This window comes from Urocitellus parryii, chromosome 14 (assembly GCF_045843805.1).
Source record: "Urocitellus parryii isolate mUroPar1 chromosome 14, mUroPar1.hap1, whole genome shotgun sequence".
Lineage (NCBI taxonomy): Eukaryota > Metazoa > Chordata > Mammalia > Rodentia > Sciuridae > Urocitellus > Urocitellus parryii.
In genome coordinates, this window is record NC_135544.1 from 20,933,570 (window position 1) to 20,951,757 (window position 18,188).

General features: G+C 32.5%; 1 protein-coding gene across 1 annotated transcript in view; it reads right to left on the bottom strand.

Moving 5' to 3' along the window:
- The window catches only part of Sgcz (sarcoglycan zeta), a 452,049-nt gene extending 434,473 nt beyond the window's left edge, over positions 1 to 17,576 (bottom strand). Inside the window, exons 1-2 of the mRNA XM_077792646.1 lie at positions 17,559 to 17,576; positions 17,218 to 17,412 (exon numbers count right to left, since the gene is read on the bottom strand). Coding sequence (XP_077648772.1) covers positions 17,218 to 17,412 — 195 coding nt within the window. The 5' untranslated portion in view covers positions 17,559 to 17,576. The remainder of the gene's footprint in view (positions 1 to 17,217; positions 17,413 to 17,558) is intronic.
- Between the last annotated feature and the right edge of the window lie 612 nt (positions 17,577 to 18,188).

The window sequence follows — 18,188 nt, forward strand, 5'->3', positions numbered from 1 at the left end:
TATGAAATAATCATATTATATATTTTTATCTAAATACATACATATATCGACATGTACATTTATACAGACATACACAAATGTTTAAGGTGATATTTGAAGAATACCTTACTCTATGGTTAAAACTATTATTAAAGAAAAAAGGAGAAATATTTGATAATTTGTTAAGTTTGAAAATAGTTTTTAAAAACTGATAACAAAAAGTTCTGGAGAAAACAGAATAATAGGAGCTGTCATTCATTGCTGTGGAAATGTAAAATAATAAAGCCAATTTAGAAGATAGTTTGGCAGTTTCTGACAAAATTAAATATATCCTAACCATACAATCTAGAAATTATGTTTCTTGGTATTTACACAAATGAGTTTAAAAGTCATTTCCACACATGCAAAAATCTATACATAGATGATTATACTTGCTTTATTTATAACTATGAAAATTTTGAAGCAACCAACATGTTCTTTATCAGGTAAATGGATAAATAAGCTATAGTATATACAGACAATAGACTATTATTCAGTGCTAAAAGTAAATGAAATATCAAGCTGGGTACAATGGCACATGCCTGTAATCTCAGCAGCTCAGGAGTCTGAGGCAGGAGGATCTCGAGTGCAAAGCCAGCATCAGCAAAAGCGAGGTGCTAAGTAACTCAGTGAGACTTCTATCTAAATAAAATACAAAATAAGGCTGGGGATGTGGCTCAATTTTCGAGTGCCCCTGAGTTCAATCCCTGGCAATCCATTCCCCCCACCACCAAAAAAAAAGAAAGAAAAGAAATGAATTACCAAGCTATTGAAAAGATATGCAGAGGTTCAAGTGCATATTTCTAAGTGAAAGAAGAAGGCTACATATTATGATTCCAACTATATTACATTCAGGAAGAAAAGATAGAAAAGAACCAGTGGTTGCCAGGGGATAAAGGGACAGAAAAATACATAGGCAGAGCCCAGAGGATTTATAGTGAAACACTTCTGTATGATATAATAATGAGTGCATGACATTATACATTTATCAAAACTCGCAGAATGTACAAGACCAAGAGTGAATCCTAATGTAAGAGGTGTACCTCAGACAATAACAATGTGTCAATGATCATCAATTATAATAACTGTTTCACTCTGGTATGGAATGTTGATCTTGAACCAAAACTCAGTGTTGCAATAAAAGAAAATTTGCTCTAGAATAAATTCTATTTAAACTATTTTTTTAAAATAGTATTTAACTTCTATGTTAATATTCATTCTTAAGGATACTAGTGATACTATTTATCCATGAGTCTTCACTATACTTGTGACTGTTCTTTGGCTAACAGAATGCCTATAACTTATGGCAGACCATTTTTAAGCCTGGGCCTCTAGATTTGCTATTTAGATAGTAAATTTCTGTACTTTTCCTTGAAACTTTTAACCTGATTAAGAATGACTAGCATACTGGAAGATGAAAACCAAATGATCCAGGTAATCCTGCCATCTGTCAAAAGATGACCAAATATTTGAATAAGGCCATTCTCAGCCAGCCAACCCCAAGGTAACTACAAAGCTGTTCGTGAGGACACTGCCAACATCAGCTGTGTCTGGAGGAGCTGCTCAGTCAGATTTTCTGAGTTAAATGAAGTTTCATTTAACTACTGGGATCTGTGATTTTAACATATCCTGATGGCAACAGGTAATTGGTTCACTGTACCTACTTTAAGTGCGTGTTTTAATCAGAAGATTAAAACATTGCTCAAATAAAAAATTACTTTTGATTTTTACAAAGGAGAACAAAAGTTAAAAAAAATACTGCGATTCTATTATCAATGTTATTAATTAATGTTATTAATAATAATTAGTTTTCATTTGAAAAAACCTGTATTTGAAATTTCAAATTTTCATTTGAAGAAAAGTATTAGTAGAAAAGGAATTATGATGAACAGAAATGTTAGTAATTCAATATCTCTTAGCTTTGCCTCATTTAAAAATTAAGTAGAAAAATATTTTTCATGTCCCTATAAAAAGGCAGGCATACTTATGTAAGAATTGATCAAATTGTTGTAAAATAGTAAAATACTTCCTAAGTAGAAAAGAAAGTTATCTTTTGACTAGACTGGCTTATGGAAAATATCAACATGAAAATGATTTCTAAGGAGTTAGAATAAATTGAGTCTACAGTGCTAGACAAAGATCCAAATATTCAACTTTTGCTTATTAGCTATATGAAAAATGAGAGATACTGATATATGTCTTACAGGAATATTATATTAGTTAGAAGAAAATGTATGAAGCACACTATTTAATGAATACTCATTCCTTTTCCCCTTTACTAACACTAGTTTTCTATTTTTTCAAGTACATAAATATTCACATACTTTACTAAATGTATAAAATATATTTGAGTGTTATGTTGGGTATTTTGCTTGTTCTCTGCTCCTCATTATCTGCTTGATAGCCAACTTCTTAGAGAAATATAAAGCATCAATATTCCTTTTATCTCAGCAATCCTGGATAAAACATGTATGAAAAAAAAAATCAGCTGAAAATGGAATTTCATTTATAAACTGAAATTGTCTATATGCTGGAATAAAGTGCATATTATAATGTAAATAGATAAATTTTTGATGTTTATGCAACTTAATTGCTTTTTAAAATCATGTTAGTTAGGATGTTCATGCACATTAAAAATAAATGCCTCTATCAATATGCATACACTCATGCATGTTTATGTAGGTCTCATATAAATTTATATTTCATACTTCTTTTCATTGAATAAAACTAGTTTATGTGAAGATTTTTAACACATGTCCTTTGGTTTTGCAGTTTAGTTTAAGTCAAGAAAAAATAAAGAGAATATCAGAGCTAACAGGGGACATTTCAGAATTCTCTAACCCCAGAAAAATACCAAATTTTGGAATAGCAAAAACATGTGAATTACAAGAAAACAGATATACACTTCTTAAATGATATTATTGAGTTCCAGAATTTTAAAAACGTGTGGAATAGCAGTTGAACACTTGGCAGTGTGTCATGGCCCACCACCAGTGTTTGTGGGAATGGTGTGGACGCCTCCCTTGAAGCATCAGTCACCAGATGATGAAATAGCCTTTAGCCCAGAGTAATTATCTTCAAGGGAGTTTTAATGGTGATTTCCCAGAAATACCTCAAAATACTGGCACTGACAGAAAATCCCCAAGTTAATCTGCTTATAATTAATATTCCTCTTTATTTGGTCTGAGGTTGAGTTCAGACTTTAAAAAGTCTGTGATGCCACTATTACTCAAAAAATACATTCTTTAGAATTCTTACCCAATATCATTTTAATTAAAATAATATTCTCTTAACTTTGAGATAATAAATATTTCAATTACTCTTTTGCAAGGCAAATGCTTTTCTTTGTTTATGACACAGCAAAAAACATGAATCCTTGTTAAGATAATCATTCTTCCTTCATTTCAAAACTTAAAATCCCCTCCAAAAAAATCCTGCTCAAATTGTCAAGTCATTTAAGATGCACTTTGTGTTATTATTTATGGGAATAAGTACACAGATGGCAAGATGGAGATACACATATATTTCATTACATTCAGTACAATTTAACCTAATCAGTGTTCTGTCTCTGAGTCATCCACATAGGCAAGTGGTTTTAACTTTCTGGAATTCCATCTCCTGTTAGGTAAAAAGAAGGCACTGAATTATTCCTTTCCACTTCAAGTGTAATATACAGTACATTAAACATAAGAACTAAAAAGTCTATCATCTCTATAGTTTTTTTTTATTATTCAATAACTAAATACTTAATCCTTAGTTTTCTCCTGCAATGTATCTGATATCCTAATGAATTTCATTTTTTAAATAGTATGTATAGTTCATAATTTTTCTTACACCACAATTTTTGCAGTTTAAATAAAAAGGAACTACAACCTGGTAAGATAGTTGCTAAAAATGATTAAATTGTTCTTTATAGTCAAGGAAAGAAAAATGTACAGCTGGGCTAAAACTAAGCATGAAAAATTTCATCTGAGAGAGACAATTTGTCAGAAAATTATGAGGAGGTGCAAACAGAGAGTTGTAATGGAACCAGTCTTGCAACATTAACTATATCATTCACTATCATGAACTCTGTAATAAATCCACACACACACACACACACACACACACACACACAGCACCCTGAAGGGTGGTGCAGTTGCCCCCTGTACACACTCACAGGCAGAGCCATGGTATCTTTCCAGAAGGTGGCACCCCACTTGCCTCCAGAGGAAGTGCCATGGTGCACCTACGGAGAAATGAACTGGGAAAATGAAAATGGCAGCCCAGAAAGGTGGAGAAAAATTATGATCCTATAAATTACATTCAGAGTGGTTTCTTATCATGCACAATGAATTACTCCTCCTCAAAATATACACTAAACTGTGCAAAGTCTAAACTACAATCACAGGGATAAAATAGGCTTTCTATTGATAATTACCATTGCCTTATCCAGAAATTAAACTTAATGTTGTCCTGGACACTCAGAAGTGTAGTTAAGCTTGGAACTACAAAGTAGTTTTCACTATTCTAATTACTCAATGACTATACACCCTCCATTAAATTAACATTTGTTGAGAGCATTGAGGTGTCTTTTGCCCAAGGAGATCAAAATATAATTAAAAAGAGGTACATTGCATTTACACATTTAATGGTGTTGTAAGAATGCACTGAGGTATACAGGCAAGTAAACCATTTAATGAAGAATATTGAAATGATTTAATTTTAATTTAATTTTAATAACATTAATAAAATTAAAGATGTTGAAAAGAGCATAAACTTTGAGGTTGTAGCCCATGCTTCCAGCCTTGATCATCAGTGTGACCTCGGGAAGTTTAATTTCACTAAGCTTCTGAGTCTTCATGTGCCAAGAGGGATTCAATATTTACTTTGCATGGTTGTGTGAAATTCAATACTGTATGGTCTATAAAACATATAATCTTGCCAAACAAACTACATGTTTCTGGCATCTTAAACTTTGCTCTTACATTTAAAGGTTTGTAATTCATGTTGATTTTAAAAAGTGATTCATAGTACAACATCTCAGTCAGTAACAATTTGAAAATTGGGTCATTAAAAAGAACTCAGAAGAGTTAGGATCAAGGACAAAAATTCTACTCTATGGTTCAGACAATTTTTAAATACTGCATTTTTTTATGATGGTTCAAAAAAAAATTTAACTCTCTGATTCAGACAGGCCAGAAAGGTTGTTTCTGATAATACTGGATTTCAAAATAAAAGCTATTATCAAAATAATGATGGCATATGACAGCTGAATCACTCCTCTTAAATTTTTTTAAACTGTTTTAAATTATAATTTTCAAGCAAACTTTATTATCCTTCCACATCCCAATAAAGTAAGACTTATTCCCTGATAAAATGTATCATATAAAATAACTTCAACTATTCATAGCTCATAATACATAGAAATAATATTTATCATTATACTGAGCTGGTAAATTTAAGTGCATACTTAAGCAAGTGCATATGCGAATCTATTTTAGGAGATATTTTTTTCCCAAGGTTCACTCACCTAATATTTCTAATAGCCCCATGAGGTCAACACTATTATCACCATTTCACAGATGTAGAAATTGGAGCTTGAGAGGTTAAATAACTTGCACAAGGTCACTCTGCTAAGCAGCCAGTTATAGAGCAAGAATGTGAATCAGGCATCTGGTACAAAACTAATTTTCTTAATATTGAAGCATAACATCAGCATTAACAAAATAAACTCCTTCATTTATTTACCAATTTATGTACTAATAAACATTTGCTGAGAATCATTTTTGTGTTGGGATTGTTTTATTCTCAAATTCAATAGGAATAACCAGGTTAACTCACATGGTAGATGAAGTATCTGTGAAGATGGAACAGTAGAAAATGAGAAAGAATAATAATAATAGCAGACTTTTAGATACCTGTTGATATATGTCAGGCATTTTTGAAGCACTATTATTCTTGCCATTCTTGTCTTTTCTACAACAACCTAATTCAATAAGCAATAATATTACTTTCATTCAGCAAAGGATGGAATTGGCCATAATTTAAATAACGTATCCTAAGTAACATAGCTAATGAATGCAATAGAATTTGTTTAAAAGGATCTGGCTCCAGAGTTCATGCTTTCAGCCATTGCTTAGTCATTACTTAGAAATAAAAGAAATCTAAGGAAATGTTGCTACTGATCAGCAATTTTGTATAGGATAAGATTCCACTGGCAGGTAATAGAGATCCAAGTTTGTTTTCCTGGTTATGTACCATTAGTGAATATAAAAATGAAGTTCTGGGGGCTGGGATCATGGCTCAGTGGTAGAGCACTTGCCTCACATGTGTGAGGCACTGGGTTCAATTCTCAGCATCACATATAAATAAATTAATAAAATAAAGGTCCATCAACAACTAAAAAAAAAAAATCTTAAAAAAAAAATAAAGTTGTGGTGGTTGGTGGTAATCAACCAGTAACTGTCAACCTATGGTGCCACTGAATTATCAATGTACCTTGCCTCAAGGAAGACGAAGTAGGATAGTGTAAAACTGAAATAATATCCAAGTGTTTTTGTGCAGTGTAAAATGTAAAAACTTGGTGCTTGAGTGTAGTTATTACTGATGGAGTCAACTGAATCTAGTAATTGGAGCTTCAAGGAACTGAAAAAGTATCTTACCATAGTGCTTTGGAATTCTGGGAAGAAAGTGGACTATTTTGCCTCTGTATCAGGAGAAGCTATTCAGACTGGCTGAAAGATGTGAAAGGAATTGAATAATACCCATTTATTAATGTGAGAAAAGGAGATTTCATTTAAAAATGGGAACTAAGTAGTTTTAACTGAGAGAACAATAAGAAAAATTCAAATATTAAATGTGAGGATCTCTACTGAAAGTGAATCTGGACTTTCGTATATTATAAGTACTCGAGAAAAATAATATTGTGCCTACTATGTAACCAGCTATGATGCCAAGATAAAAAAAATATTAAGAATATATTCTGTTCCTTAAGGAACTTCCACATTAATGGGAGAGGGAAGGTTGGTAGAGACAAGATACATATTTAGATAAGCAATTATTATATAGCTAATATTATATAGTACATCATGTTACAGTAACAGGATGGATGAATAAGGACATAACATAAGGAAATATAAAATAAACCTGTCTGAAAGGGACACAAAACCAAAAAAAAAATAAGTAGGGTTTTCACAAGATAAACAGGTCATTGGATTTGTGATTTAAGAGGAAGTAAATTAGTTTAGCTTAGTTTGCAATCGTCTGTTAAGAGTTATGTTGTAATGTAAAAATCTAGGCCTTCAGAATCTAAAGAATCTTACACTCGCACGATCCACTGTTATCAATATAACTACATTATCAATATTGGTATATAAAAATATTCATAGCATTATTGTGACAGAAAATTAAACAAAAAAATACATTGGACAAAATTATTAGGAGGATGGATAAAGAAATGAAATGTTTATTCCATGAAATTTACAATAGCAAATAAATTGCAGTAACACATAGGATAATCCTCACAAACATATTGTTGCACTAAAAGCAATATAGTGTTTGAAGTTTCTACACACATATTTACAAATATGAAACTAAAGAAAAACTGAGAAAATATTCAGCATTGTGGTTATCTCTATGTGTTAAATCAGATTGTCATTCTTGTAACCAAAATACCTAACAAGAACCACTTAGAGGAAGAAAAGCTTATTTTGGATCACAGTTTTAGACACTCAGTCCATGGTTGACTAACTGCATTGCTCTGGGTCGAAAGTGAGGATAGGAAAGGCAGCAGAATACAACGGACACTAGTATGGCAATATGTAAATCAGTGGATGTGTAACCGATGTGATTCTGCAATCTGTATATGGGGTAAAAATAGGAGTTCATAACCCACTTGAATCAAAGTATGAAATATGATATGTCAAGAACTATGTAATGTTTTGAACAACCAAAAATAAAAAAATAAAATAAAAATAAATGTTAAAATTTTAAAAAAAAGAAAGTGAGGAAGAAGATCATGGCAGAAAAATATGGCAAAGGAAAGATGTTCAGCTTATGGTAGCCAAGAAGCAGAGTGAGACTGTGGGAAGCAGGAACAAAATAAATTTTCCAAGGGCATGCATGACCCAGTGACTTCCTCCAGTCATGACTCTCTGTCAATGGTTACCATCTAATAATCCCTTCAAATTATTAACCCACCAAATGGATTAACTCACTTATTAGCTTACTGTTCTCATAGTCTTTTCACCTCTGAACATCCCTGCATTATTTATCAAATGATCTTATTGGAGGAAATCTCACATCCAAACCACAACAGTCAGGAGATATTTCCTTTTAAATGATGGTGATTCAGGTATTCCTTTTATTGTTCTTTTTAGTAGTATTTTTACCTTTAGTATATAATCTAGTATGTATAATCCTTTATAGGATATAATATTTCATAATAATTTCAACTGCTAATAATGGTAGTTTTTATACAACTCATGCATACTTAGGATTTGCCCTGCCTCCCTTAAATGTGTAATGTCTATCTTGTTATTGTTGTTCCTTCTAATTTCGTGGAAACATGCCTGAACTTTGTAAAAGCTTTATATGCTAAGCCCAAGGCCAATGTCATTCTAAATGGAGAAAAGCTGAAAGCATTCCCCCTGAAAACTGAAACAAGACAGGGATGCCCTCTTTCATCACTTCTATTCAAAATAGTCCTTGAAACTCTAGCCAAAGCAAAAAAGAAATTAAAGGAATACAAGTAGAAAAAGAAGAGTTCAAACTATCCCTATTTGCTGACGACATGACCTCTTTTAGTCAGCTCTTTTGCCATTGTGACTAAAAGACCCCACCAACAAAATTATAATGAAGTTTAAGAGCTCACAGTTTCAGAGGTCTCAATTCATAAACAGCCAGCTCCATTCCTCAGGGCTCCAGGTGAGGAAGGAACAACATGGCGGAAGAGTGTGGCAAAGAGAAGCATTGACATGATGATCAGAGGGAGAGACTCTATGGGGCCAGTTACAAATATATATCTCTCATTCCATGCCTCCAATGAAACACTTCCTCCAGCCCCACCCCACCTGACTCCAGTTACCGCACAGTTAATCCCATCAGGGATCAATTCACTGATTAGGTTAAGGCCATAACCAAATCATTTTTTCTCCAAACCTTCTTGCATTGTCTCACATAGGAGCTCTTGGGGGACACCATATCTAAACCAGAACTTGATCCTATAGTTAGAAGACACTCACACAAAAAAATCCACTAAAATGTGTAAGATCTGAAGTACAGAATCTGCCGAGAATCATTCAATTTGTTATTGTAGACACAAAACTATTTTCTCAAAGTGGAAGTTAGTAAATATTTCTATGTATAGCAGGGAAGCTTGTCTCTTGTGTTTTGAGGGCTTAAACAGCAACAGGGAGACCTAGAAATACTGGTGCCTCTTGCATCAATTCTTCCCAGCTCCAGCCAGCCCTTTGTAAGTGCATAAATCATAGTGAAATGAAAAATTACCTGGTTTCCAATGCAAGTAATGTCAAGGATGGCTATTTATCCCATAAATAGTTATGAAAGGCTGATTATCTAATGGAAACTATCCTTGGGAACACAAAAGTTGAAAAATTGTCAAGAATCCTGGCTTATAGAGAGCTTGTTCTCTATCTGGGGAAGGGAAAACAGATAATAAACAAGATCATATAGAAAGAATATGATAAAGAGGCTAAAAAAGAAAAGAGTAATTGAAAAATAGTGAAACCAAGAAGGTGAGGTAATGCATGCCTATAATATCAGCAGCTCAGGAGGCTGGGGCAGGAGGATCACAAGTTCAAAACCTACCTCAGCAACTGAGCAAGGTCTGACTCAAAATAAAAAAATAAAAAAGGTTAGGGACCTGACTTAGTGGTTAAGTACCCCTGGATTCAATATACCTGGTACAAAAAAAAAAAAAAAAAACTAAACAAAACAAAAACAATGAAATCTGTGTTATTTCAAATGTGAGTTTCACATATGTCTATCTATCTCTGAAGATTCTAATAGGAAGTAAAATGCATTTGGGATAAGAACAGAGTCTTAATAAATTAAAGAACCGGCTAGGTATATGAAGATGCTGTTTTGGTTTGGATTTGAGGTGTCCTCCAAGAGCTCCTGTATTAGGCAATACAAGAATTTTTTGAGCTGAAATGAATGGATTATGAGAGTCTTGACCTAATCAGTGGATTAATCCACTGATATCAATTAACTGGATGGTAACTATAGGCAGATAGCATATAACTGGAGAAGGGAGGTCATTGAGGGTGTGCTGTTGAGGTATATATTTTATCCCTGGTGAATAGGCTGTCTCTCTGCTTCCTGGTGGCCATGTTCTGTCATGATATTCCACCTCACCATGGACCCAGAGCAATAGAGTCACCCGACTACAGACTAAGATCTCTTATTAAACCGTGAGCCCCAAATAAACTTTTCTTCCTCTACATCGTCCTTGTCTGGTCTTTTGGTCAAAAAACCAACTAAAACAGAAAAGTTCATTCAAAATAATAGTCCCATTTAGAGAGTGAAATTACAAAAACTATAAGTAACATTTTTTTGGAAACCTACAGTAACTAATGATGTACTTCAAATGTACTTTAACCATCTTAGGTAGATTGATAGTGGCTCTGAATAATATTACTGGATTAATGATGAAGATGACAAAATTGGTGTCAAGAGTAACAGGAGAATATGGTACTTCATTTAACAATTATCAGAAAGAGCACAAAACTTAACATTCTGAAAGGAATAATATTTCATATTTTTCAAGAATTTAACATTTTAGCTTTAAGACAGAAAGAAAAACAACTAAGGATGGTAATATTTGTAGCCTAAATTTCAGAAAGTTACACTAAAAGGAAACAAAATATGATAGAAAAAGTAGAAGTTACTTTGATCTACAGCTATAAAAAGATGGATATTCCTGTAAACATATAATTGTAGTTATATAATACAGATAATATTTTAATTTAATAAAAACAAGTTACAAGTTTCTGGTCTAATTTCTAAGTCTTCAAGGGGTCTATTTTCATTCTTCTGCATATGGATGGGCTGTTTTCCTTGCAACATTTATTAAAAATGGCTGTCTTTTCTCCAGTGTATGTTTTTGACACAATTGTCAAAGATAAGATGACTGTATCTATATGGATTTCTCTCTGCATCTTTTATGCTACTCATTTGGTTTTCATGTCTGTTTTTATGACAATACTATGCTGTTCTTTGATGTGTGATTTGAGTTTCATTATTGTGATGCCTCCAGCATTGTTTTTATTGTTCAGTATTACTTTTACTATTCTGAGTCTTTATTCTTCCAAATGAATTTTAGGATTTTTTTTATTGTTGTTGTTCTGTGAAAAAATGTCATTGTTACTTTGATGAGGACGGTATTGAACTTGTAGACTCCTTTTGTAATATAGCCATTTTGACAACATTAATTCTACCTATCCAAGAACATGGGAAGTTTTTCCATTTTCTGAAGTTTCTTCAACTTCTTTTTTTTAATGTTTTATAATTTTCAATGTAGAAATCTTTTACCTCCTTATTTTATTGTTTTGTTTTGTTGAGGTTACTGGGAATGGAATGGCTCTCCTGGTTTCTTTCTCAGCAGACTCATTATTATGATATAGAAAAACTATTCATTTTTGTATGTTGATTGTGTATCCATTGCTGAATTTATGGCTCTAGAAGTCTTCTAATGGATTTTGGGGGAGGAGCAGGGTTTTCTATGTATAGGACAATGTTGTGAGTGAACAGAAATAATTCGACTTCTTCTTTTCCTATTTGTATTCCTTTAATTTCCTTCTTAAGCCTGATATCTCTGGCTAGTCTTTCAAGAACTACATTGAATAGGGGAAGTGAGAGTGGACATTCTTGTCTTGTTCCTGATCTTAGAGGAAATGATTTCAGTTTTCTTCTGATCTGCATGATGTTGGCTTTGAGTTTGTTACATATAGCACTTTACACTGTAAGTGCTAGAAAAAAATACAAGGTCAACACTCCAATATATTGGTGCGGACACTGGCTTATTTAATAAAACTTCTAAAGTTCAAGAAATAAAACCGAGAATCAGTAAGTGGGATGGCCTCAAATTAAAAAGCTTCTCCACAGCAAAGCAAACAGGTTTGAAGAATAACTCTACAGAATGGGAATTCTTTGCCAGCTACTCTTCCAACAGGGGATTGATATCCAAAATACACAAATAACACCAAAAATAAATTAAACAACCCAAACAATAATGGATGTAAACAAAAAAATGATGTAAACAGCCAATTCTCAAGAAAAGAAATATAAATAAATAGCCAACAAATATATGAAAAAAGGAAAAGATTCAACATTTAGAAATCAGGGAAATGCATATCAAACTATACTGAGATTTTATGCTAGGAAAATGAACACTCATGCATTACTGGTAGGAATGTAAATTAGTATGATCAATTTGGAAAGCAGAATGGAGATTACTAAAAAACTAAGAATGGAAACACTATACGACCCAGCTGTCCCATTTATTGATATTTATCGGATAGAACTAAAATATCAGGCCAGGCAAGGTGGTGCATACCTGTAATCCTAGCGGCTCAGGAGGCTGAGGCCAGAGGATCGCAAGTTCAAAGCCAGCCTCAACAAAAGCAAGAACTAAGCAATTCAGTGAGACCTTGTCTCTAAATAAAATACAAAATAGGGCTTGGGATATGGCTCAGTGGTCAAGTGTTCCTGAGTTCAATCACTGGTACCAGCAAAAAAAAAAAAAAAAAAAAAAGAAAATTAAAATCAGCATACTATAGTGATATATGCATACAAATGTTTATAGCAGTGCAATTCAGAATAGTCAAGTTAAAAGAAAAACCTAGGTGCCCATCAACATATGAATAGATAAAGAAAATATGGTGTATGTTCACAATGGAGCTTTAATCAGTCATAAAGAAGAATGACATTATTTCATTTTCTGATGAATGGACGGAGCTAGAAAGGTAGAGGAAGGAGATTGAGAGGAAGGGAGGAAGGGTAGGAAAAGAGAGGAACTATGAAATGACATCGATTAAACTATGTAATGTTCATCTATTAATATATCTCAATTAGTTACACTTTTATATACAACCATAATTCAAGAATTAGAAAAAAATAAATAAATGTAATGCCTGTAGTATAAAGGAAGAAGGAAAAATAGAGGAAAGAGAATGTACTGGGGATTGAAACTGAGAAATTTATGTTACATGCATTTATGAATATGTCAAAATAAAATTCATTATTATATATGAGTATAATGCTCTATTGGAAAAAAAAGAAAGAAAAGCAAGTAACAACTAAAGAAAATGAAATGATTTCCCTAACCCTTTCCCTAACATATTCCAATTTCTTAGTCATGCAAAGAAAATGTGATCAAGGATCCATGTGTGTATACACACATTTGTGTGTATGTGAAAACACAGTAATCTTGATAAATTTCTAATAAATGTATGTGGATATTGAAATAATGGAATTATAATGCCATGTTTGAACTTATATATGGGGAGTCTACAATAAAATATTAACATATCTAATCATTAATAAAACTATTACAGTGATTGAATGGGATGGTTTGTTTATCATGAAGAGTTTAAGAAGATACTAAGTGATCAAATAAGGGATTGTTGGAAAAATGACCCCTAGAGATACACAGATAATTGAACCAAAAATTTGCCAGTTCCTTTGCCAACCTAAATGACTCCTTCTCTTGGAATTTACTTTCAGCCACCATTCATACAAATGTTGATGGAAGCCTCTATGCATATTTTTTTCCCAATTTGTTCAATGAATTGATTATTTTAATTATTACCCACATCTTGTTTTTACTAACTTCTCAGTCACAACATTCAGGACTTTGTTCTCCAATTTGGCTTAATAAATTTCATTTATATTTTTATCCTTTCTTTTTCTAGCTAGTTAACATGTCTAATAGAATTATGTTGCAGATAGATGCCAGAAACTTTGATGAGGTAACCTTACTGTTAAAATAAATATTCAAAATCATATCTTTCTAAATTTTCAAATATAAAGCTAATATACTTAGAATGAGACTTGAAACTGGAGAATAATGTTGCCTCAGCAGAAAACCTGGATTTGATAGACCTTCAAGAGTAGATCATTAATATGAACCATTAAGTTATTGTACCAATCAAACAAAGAGAACAACAGCCAAGTAGTTGAGTTCTTCTGATCTTGGAAGAATGAAGTTTCAAAATCTTTACTCTTCAACTTCTTCCTATACTTATCAACTTTCATAACCAGGAAATTATTGTTTGTATCTATCCTAAGTCTTTCATCCTACAATATAAATTCATTTCCTTTTACTTGGTTCTCAGCAATGGAGCATCTCAATAAGCAGAATGATTTTAGTTTCTACAAATAAGAAATAGAAGTTAATAAGGTCATATCAACTATCAGATCACGCACAATATTGGTCATAATGATGGCCTCCAAGCAACATCATAAAACAGACTGGCAGCTAACCTTGCTGAGCTGAAAGTACAATATTTTGATAACAATAACATGCCCAGTTTGCTCAAATAAAAGATGTTAACAGCCACATATTTCCATGTATTGGATGGCAAGAGTTATAATGAAAGTGAAATACATTTTGTGCAGATCAATAGTAATCCCCAAACAATTTACACATTTTTCTGCTTCTTGCTAAGTATGGCAACCAGTGTTTGGTATTTTCTGTCGAGATAGATACAAACATAATGCACTAGTGAAAACATGAAATTGATTTCTTTCTTTTTTTTTCTTTTTACTGCTCTAATGTAAGAGGATTACAAATTATTTCACTTTTCAGGTGTATACAACTTAATCTGCAGTAGTTTGAGCTGCAATAATCTTTAACTACTTAAGTAATTATGAATTTCTCTGAACAGTGATGAAAAACTGCATTGGGATAGAGTGTTTTCTATCTACATACAATTATCATAATTTCATATGTCCAGTTACTTGAAGTATATAAAAAAACTTGAATAGTTGAAGCAAGAACAGTTTTCCTTTTAATTATATGAATGTAAAATCATGATTTAGAAAATAAATTACAAAGTCACAAATGTAAAATGGTGTTTTTAAAAAGGCACAAAACAAACAAAAACATATACTAAGATTCCTATGTAACAATCCCTTTTTATTGTCCCCAAGACTAGGTTAGCATTCACATCTTGACCAGCTGAGGTTCAAATTAGATAGCTCCATGGGTGACAGCAACCCTGAGGCCTATGAGGATCCTGAGGACACTGATGATGGTTTCAATTATTTCCTTCGGATGGCTGAGCTGGCCTTGGTATCAGCATGGGGCAAGGTATTGGGAGTGTGAGGCATGTGGTCATGTAATTATGAAGTTTGTGCATTTTTTAAAGTAATGTGAATACATTTGAGAAGTTTACATGGCTGTTACTTGAAAACTTCAATATTCTGGTCCCTAGATAGATTCAAGGCCTTCTAGAGTGAGAGAGATAACCCATTTTTCAAAATCTTTTGATAGATGCTTTTCTTTTTTATAGAAGAAATCAAATTATTGAAATTATTTCTCTTCTTTTTTAAAAAAAGGTTGAAATAGTTGCTTTCAGCACCTGCAAGTTTGGCTCATAATTAAGGTTGTTATGAAGGCATTTTCAGAGGTACAAACATTGCCCCAACTATGTGATAAATGACTCATTAATGCTATTAATCAGGAAAAGAAGAAGCAATGCTCAGGATGAATACAATGGGGGAAAGTTAGAAATATTTGTGCCAAAATATTCTCAACTGAGAGGGGAATCTGAGTCAAGTCTTAAACTAAGGAGTGGTTCAGATGTATTACCTGAGAATCTCATAAGGAATACTTTGCCTACTAACCCTGAACTGCATCTCTAGCCACCCAGAGACTCAACCTGCCTTGAACCATGGTCCTAAACACACATCCATCTCTTGGATATGGTTTCATGTTTTTGTTTTTGTTTTTCTAATCTAGGAAATGTATTGGCTCCTGTCTATATTTTCTTTTCCATTTTTAAGAATACTCCTTGAAATTTGTGTTGTACTGGAAAACACAGAATCAATGCTTAACTCATTTTTCTCCATTGACCATATGCTCTTGTATCATGATTGGCACAGTTATGGATTTTTCTCTCTGAAATTTTTAGGCCACCTGCCCTCTTCAGCTCTTTATATACACAGTATGTGTGGTGACTTACACTGTGGCAAATGTTGGGCTTATTTTACCTTTTGAGATTCTGGCTCATGATAGAATGAAGTATTAGAAAAGTCAGAAATAAGTTCTTGCTAAATCAATGCCCATAAAAGGTTGTTTTTTGTTTGTTTGTTTTTAAGACCCATATAGAAATGCCTATGACATTACGCATCCTGCATTAGATACCTGCTTGAAGATGCAAAACAATAATTGTGGTCTGCAAATAAAAGTACCTGAGGTCTCTAAGAATAGGTGAAATGATAAAAAAAAAAAGTAGAAAAATTTAAGGATTTAGCTAAAATGAATTAAGTTAAACTTTGCTAAAGCAGTGATTTATTTTCCAGTTAAGTAAGGCTCTCAGATCTACATTTGATAAACTGAAGCCAAACTTAGCAATAAGTTACACAATCGTTTTGCTATTAAGTTGTTCATTTTCATAAAATTTCTTTTTTACTCTGATTTATCTTATATTTACCAATTATGTGTTCTGAAAGAATGAGGTAACTATCTAATAGCGGTTTTAGATGTTAGCTCATGAAGTTCAGGAGAAATTCCAGAGTTTGGATTTCACCATGAAGTGTATTGTATAGAGAGAAAATACAGAGAAATATGAGGTATATATCTATGTAAAATAATTCAAACACACATGTTTTATAATATGAATATTAATTAAATGAAAAGTATATATAAGTATAGACTCACTTCTAATATTCTCAGTGATAGTATAGAATAATTAATACTTAATGGTTAAATATTTTCTAGATTTTTAATGCATCAATGTTCTGTGCTATCTTAAAATCTAAACTTTCCACCCTTAAATTTCAGGTAGTAAAGCCATATGTTTGTCATGACTAAGTATATTTAAGGTAGTCTTAAAACATGGTTCTTTTGGAAGTTTCAAGACATACTTGCAAAGATTAAGATGAATAACTTTTAATTAAATCGATAAAGACAATAGAGCTGGATTGTCTTTGAACCCAAAGCAATAGGTGTAAAATCATAGTGGTACTTACCACAGTGAAATTCATAACTTTCAATATCCATATTGTCATGGCTAAGTTAACTATCATGGTAACCAACAGCAGAAGGACAAAGAAGTATAAGCACCTCTTTCGCCAGCCATAAATTCCCACTGGGTAAAGTTGTGCATTTTCACTTCTTGGCAAGTTGTTCTGCTGTGTTGCTAATATGTATTGTTCTCGTGTCATCTAGAAAGAAAGAGAGAGAGAGAGAGAGACGATGTTAAAAAATTAAACCCATGATGTTTTCTCCAATCAAAAGATGGATAGTACCTAAGGATAATTGGCAATTATGCTCAAATAATTATTTTGGAGAAATTTAAATGTTAAAACACCCTCAAATCCTTATTATCCATGTTGCCTATGAGAGCTCATTGATTAATTGTTAGATCTGCAAAATGTATGCTGTTTCCAGGCAGGTTTGCCCAATCCCCATAGAAGGCTTCTTCTTCAGGGCTGTGAACTCTGTGTTCCTGTAACATAACCCAGTATCTCTACTCACATCCAACCTATTCTCAATTTAGGCTTTGCGTGTTCTTTTTGGTAGATAGAGACCGACAATATCTAGCAAAGTTTTTCTGTATCTTTCACTAAAAATGCAAGATATAAAGTGTCCATCACATATGTTTCAATAACAGTATCAGAGCATTTGCAAAAATATATAAAAAATAAACATTTATCTAGAGTTATGTAGATATAATTATCAATTTAAAGGTGTTATTCAGAACTATTGATTATTATTCTACATATATTTCAAAGCCCTAGAAAAAATGGGCTATATAAGAACAAAATACACTATACTACATTTACACTATCATTATTTTTTACTATTGAATAATATAAGCAGAAATCAGTTTTGGAAAGGGAAGAGGACATTATTTGGTAATATATTAACTTAAGTTACGAAATTATTTCATAAGGCAAATGCATTTTCTTGTCCTATACAACTTATAATCATGATTATG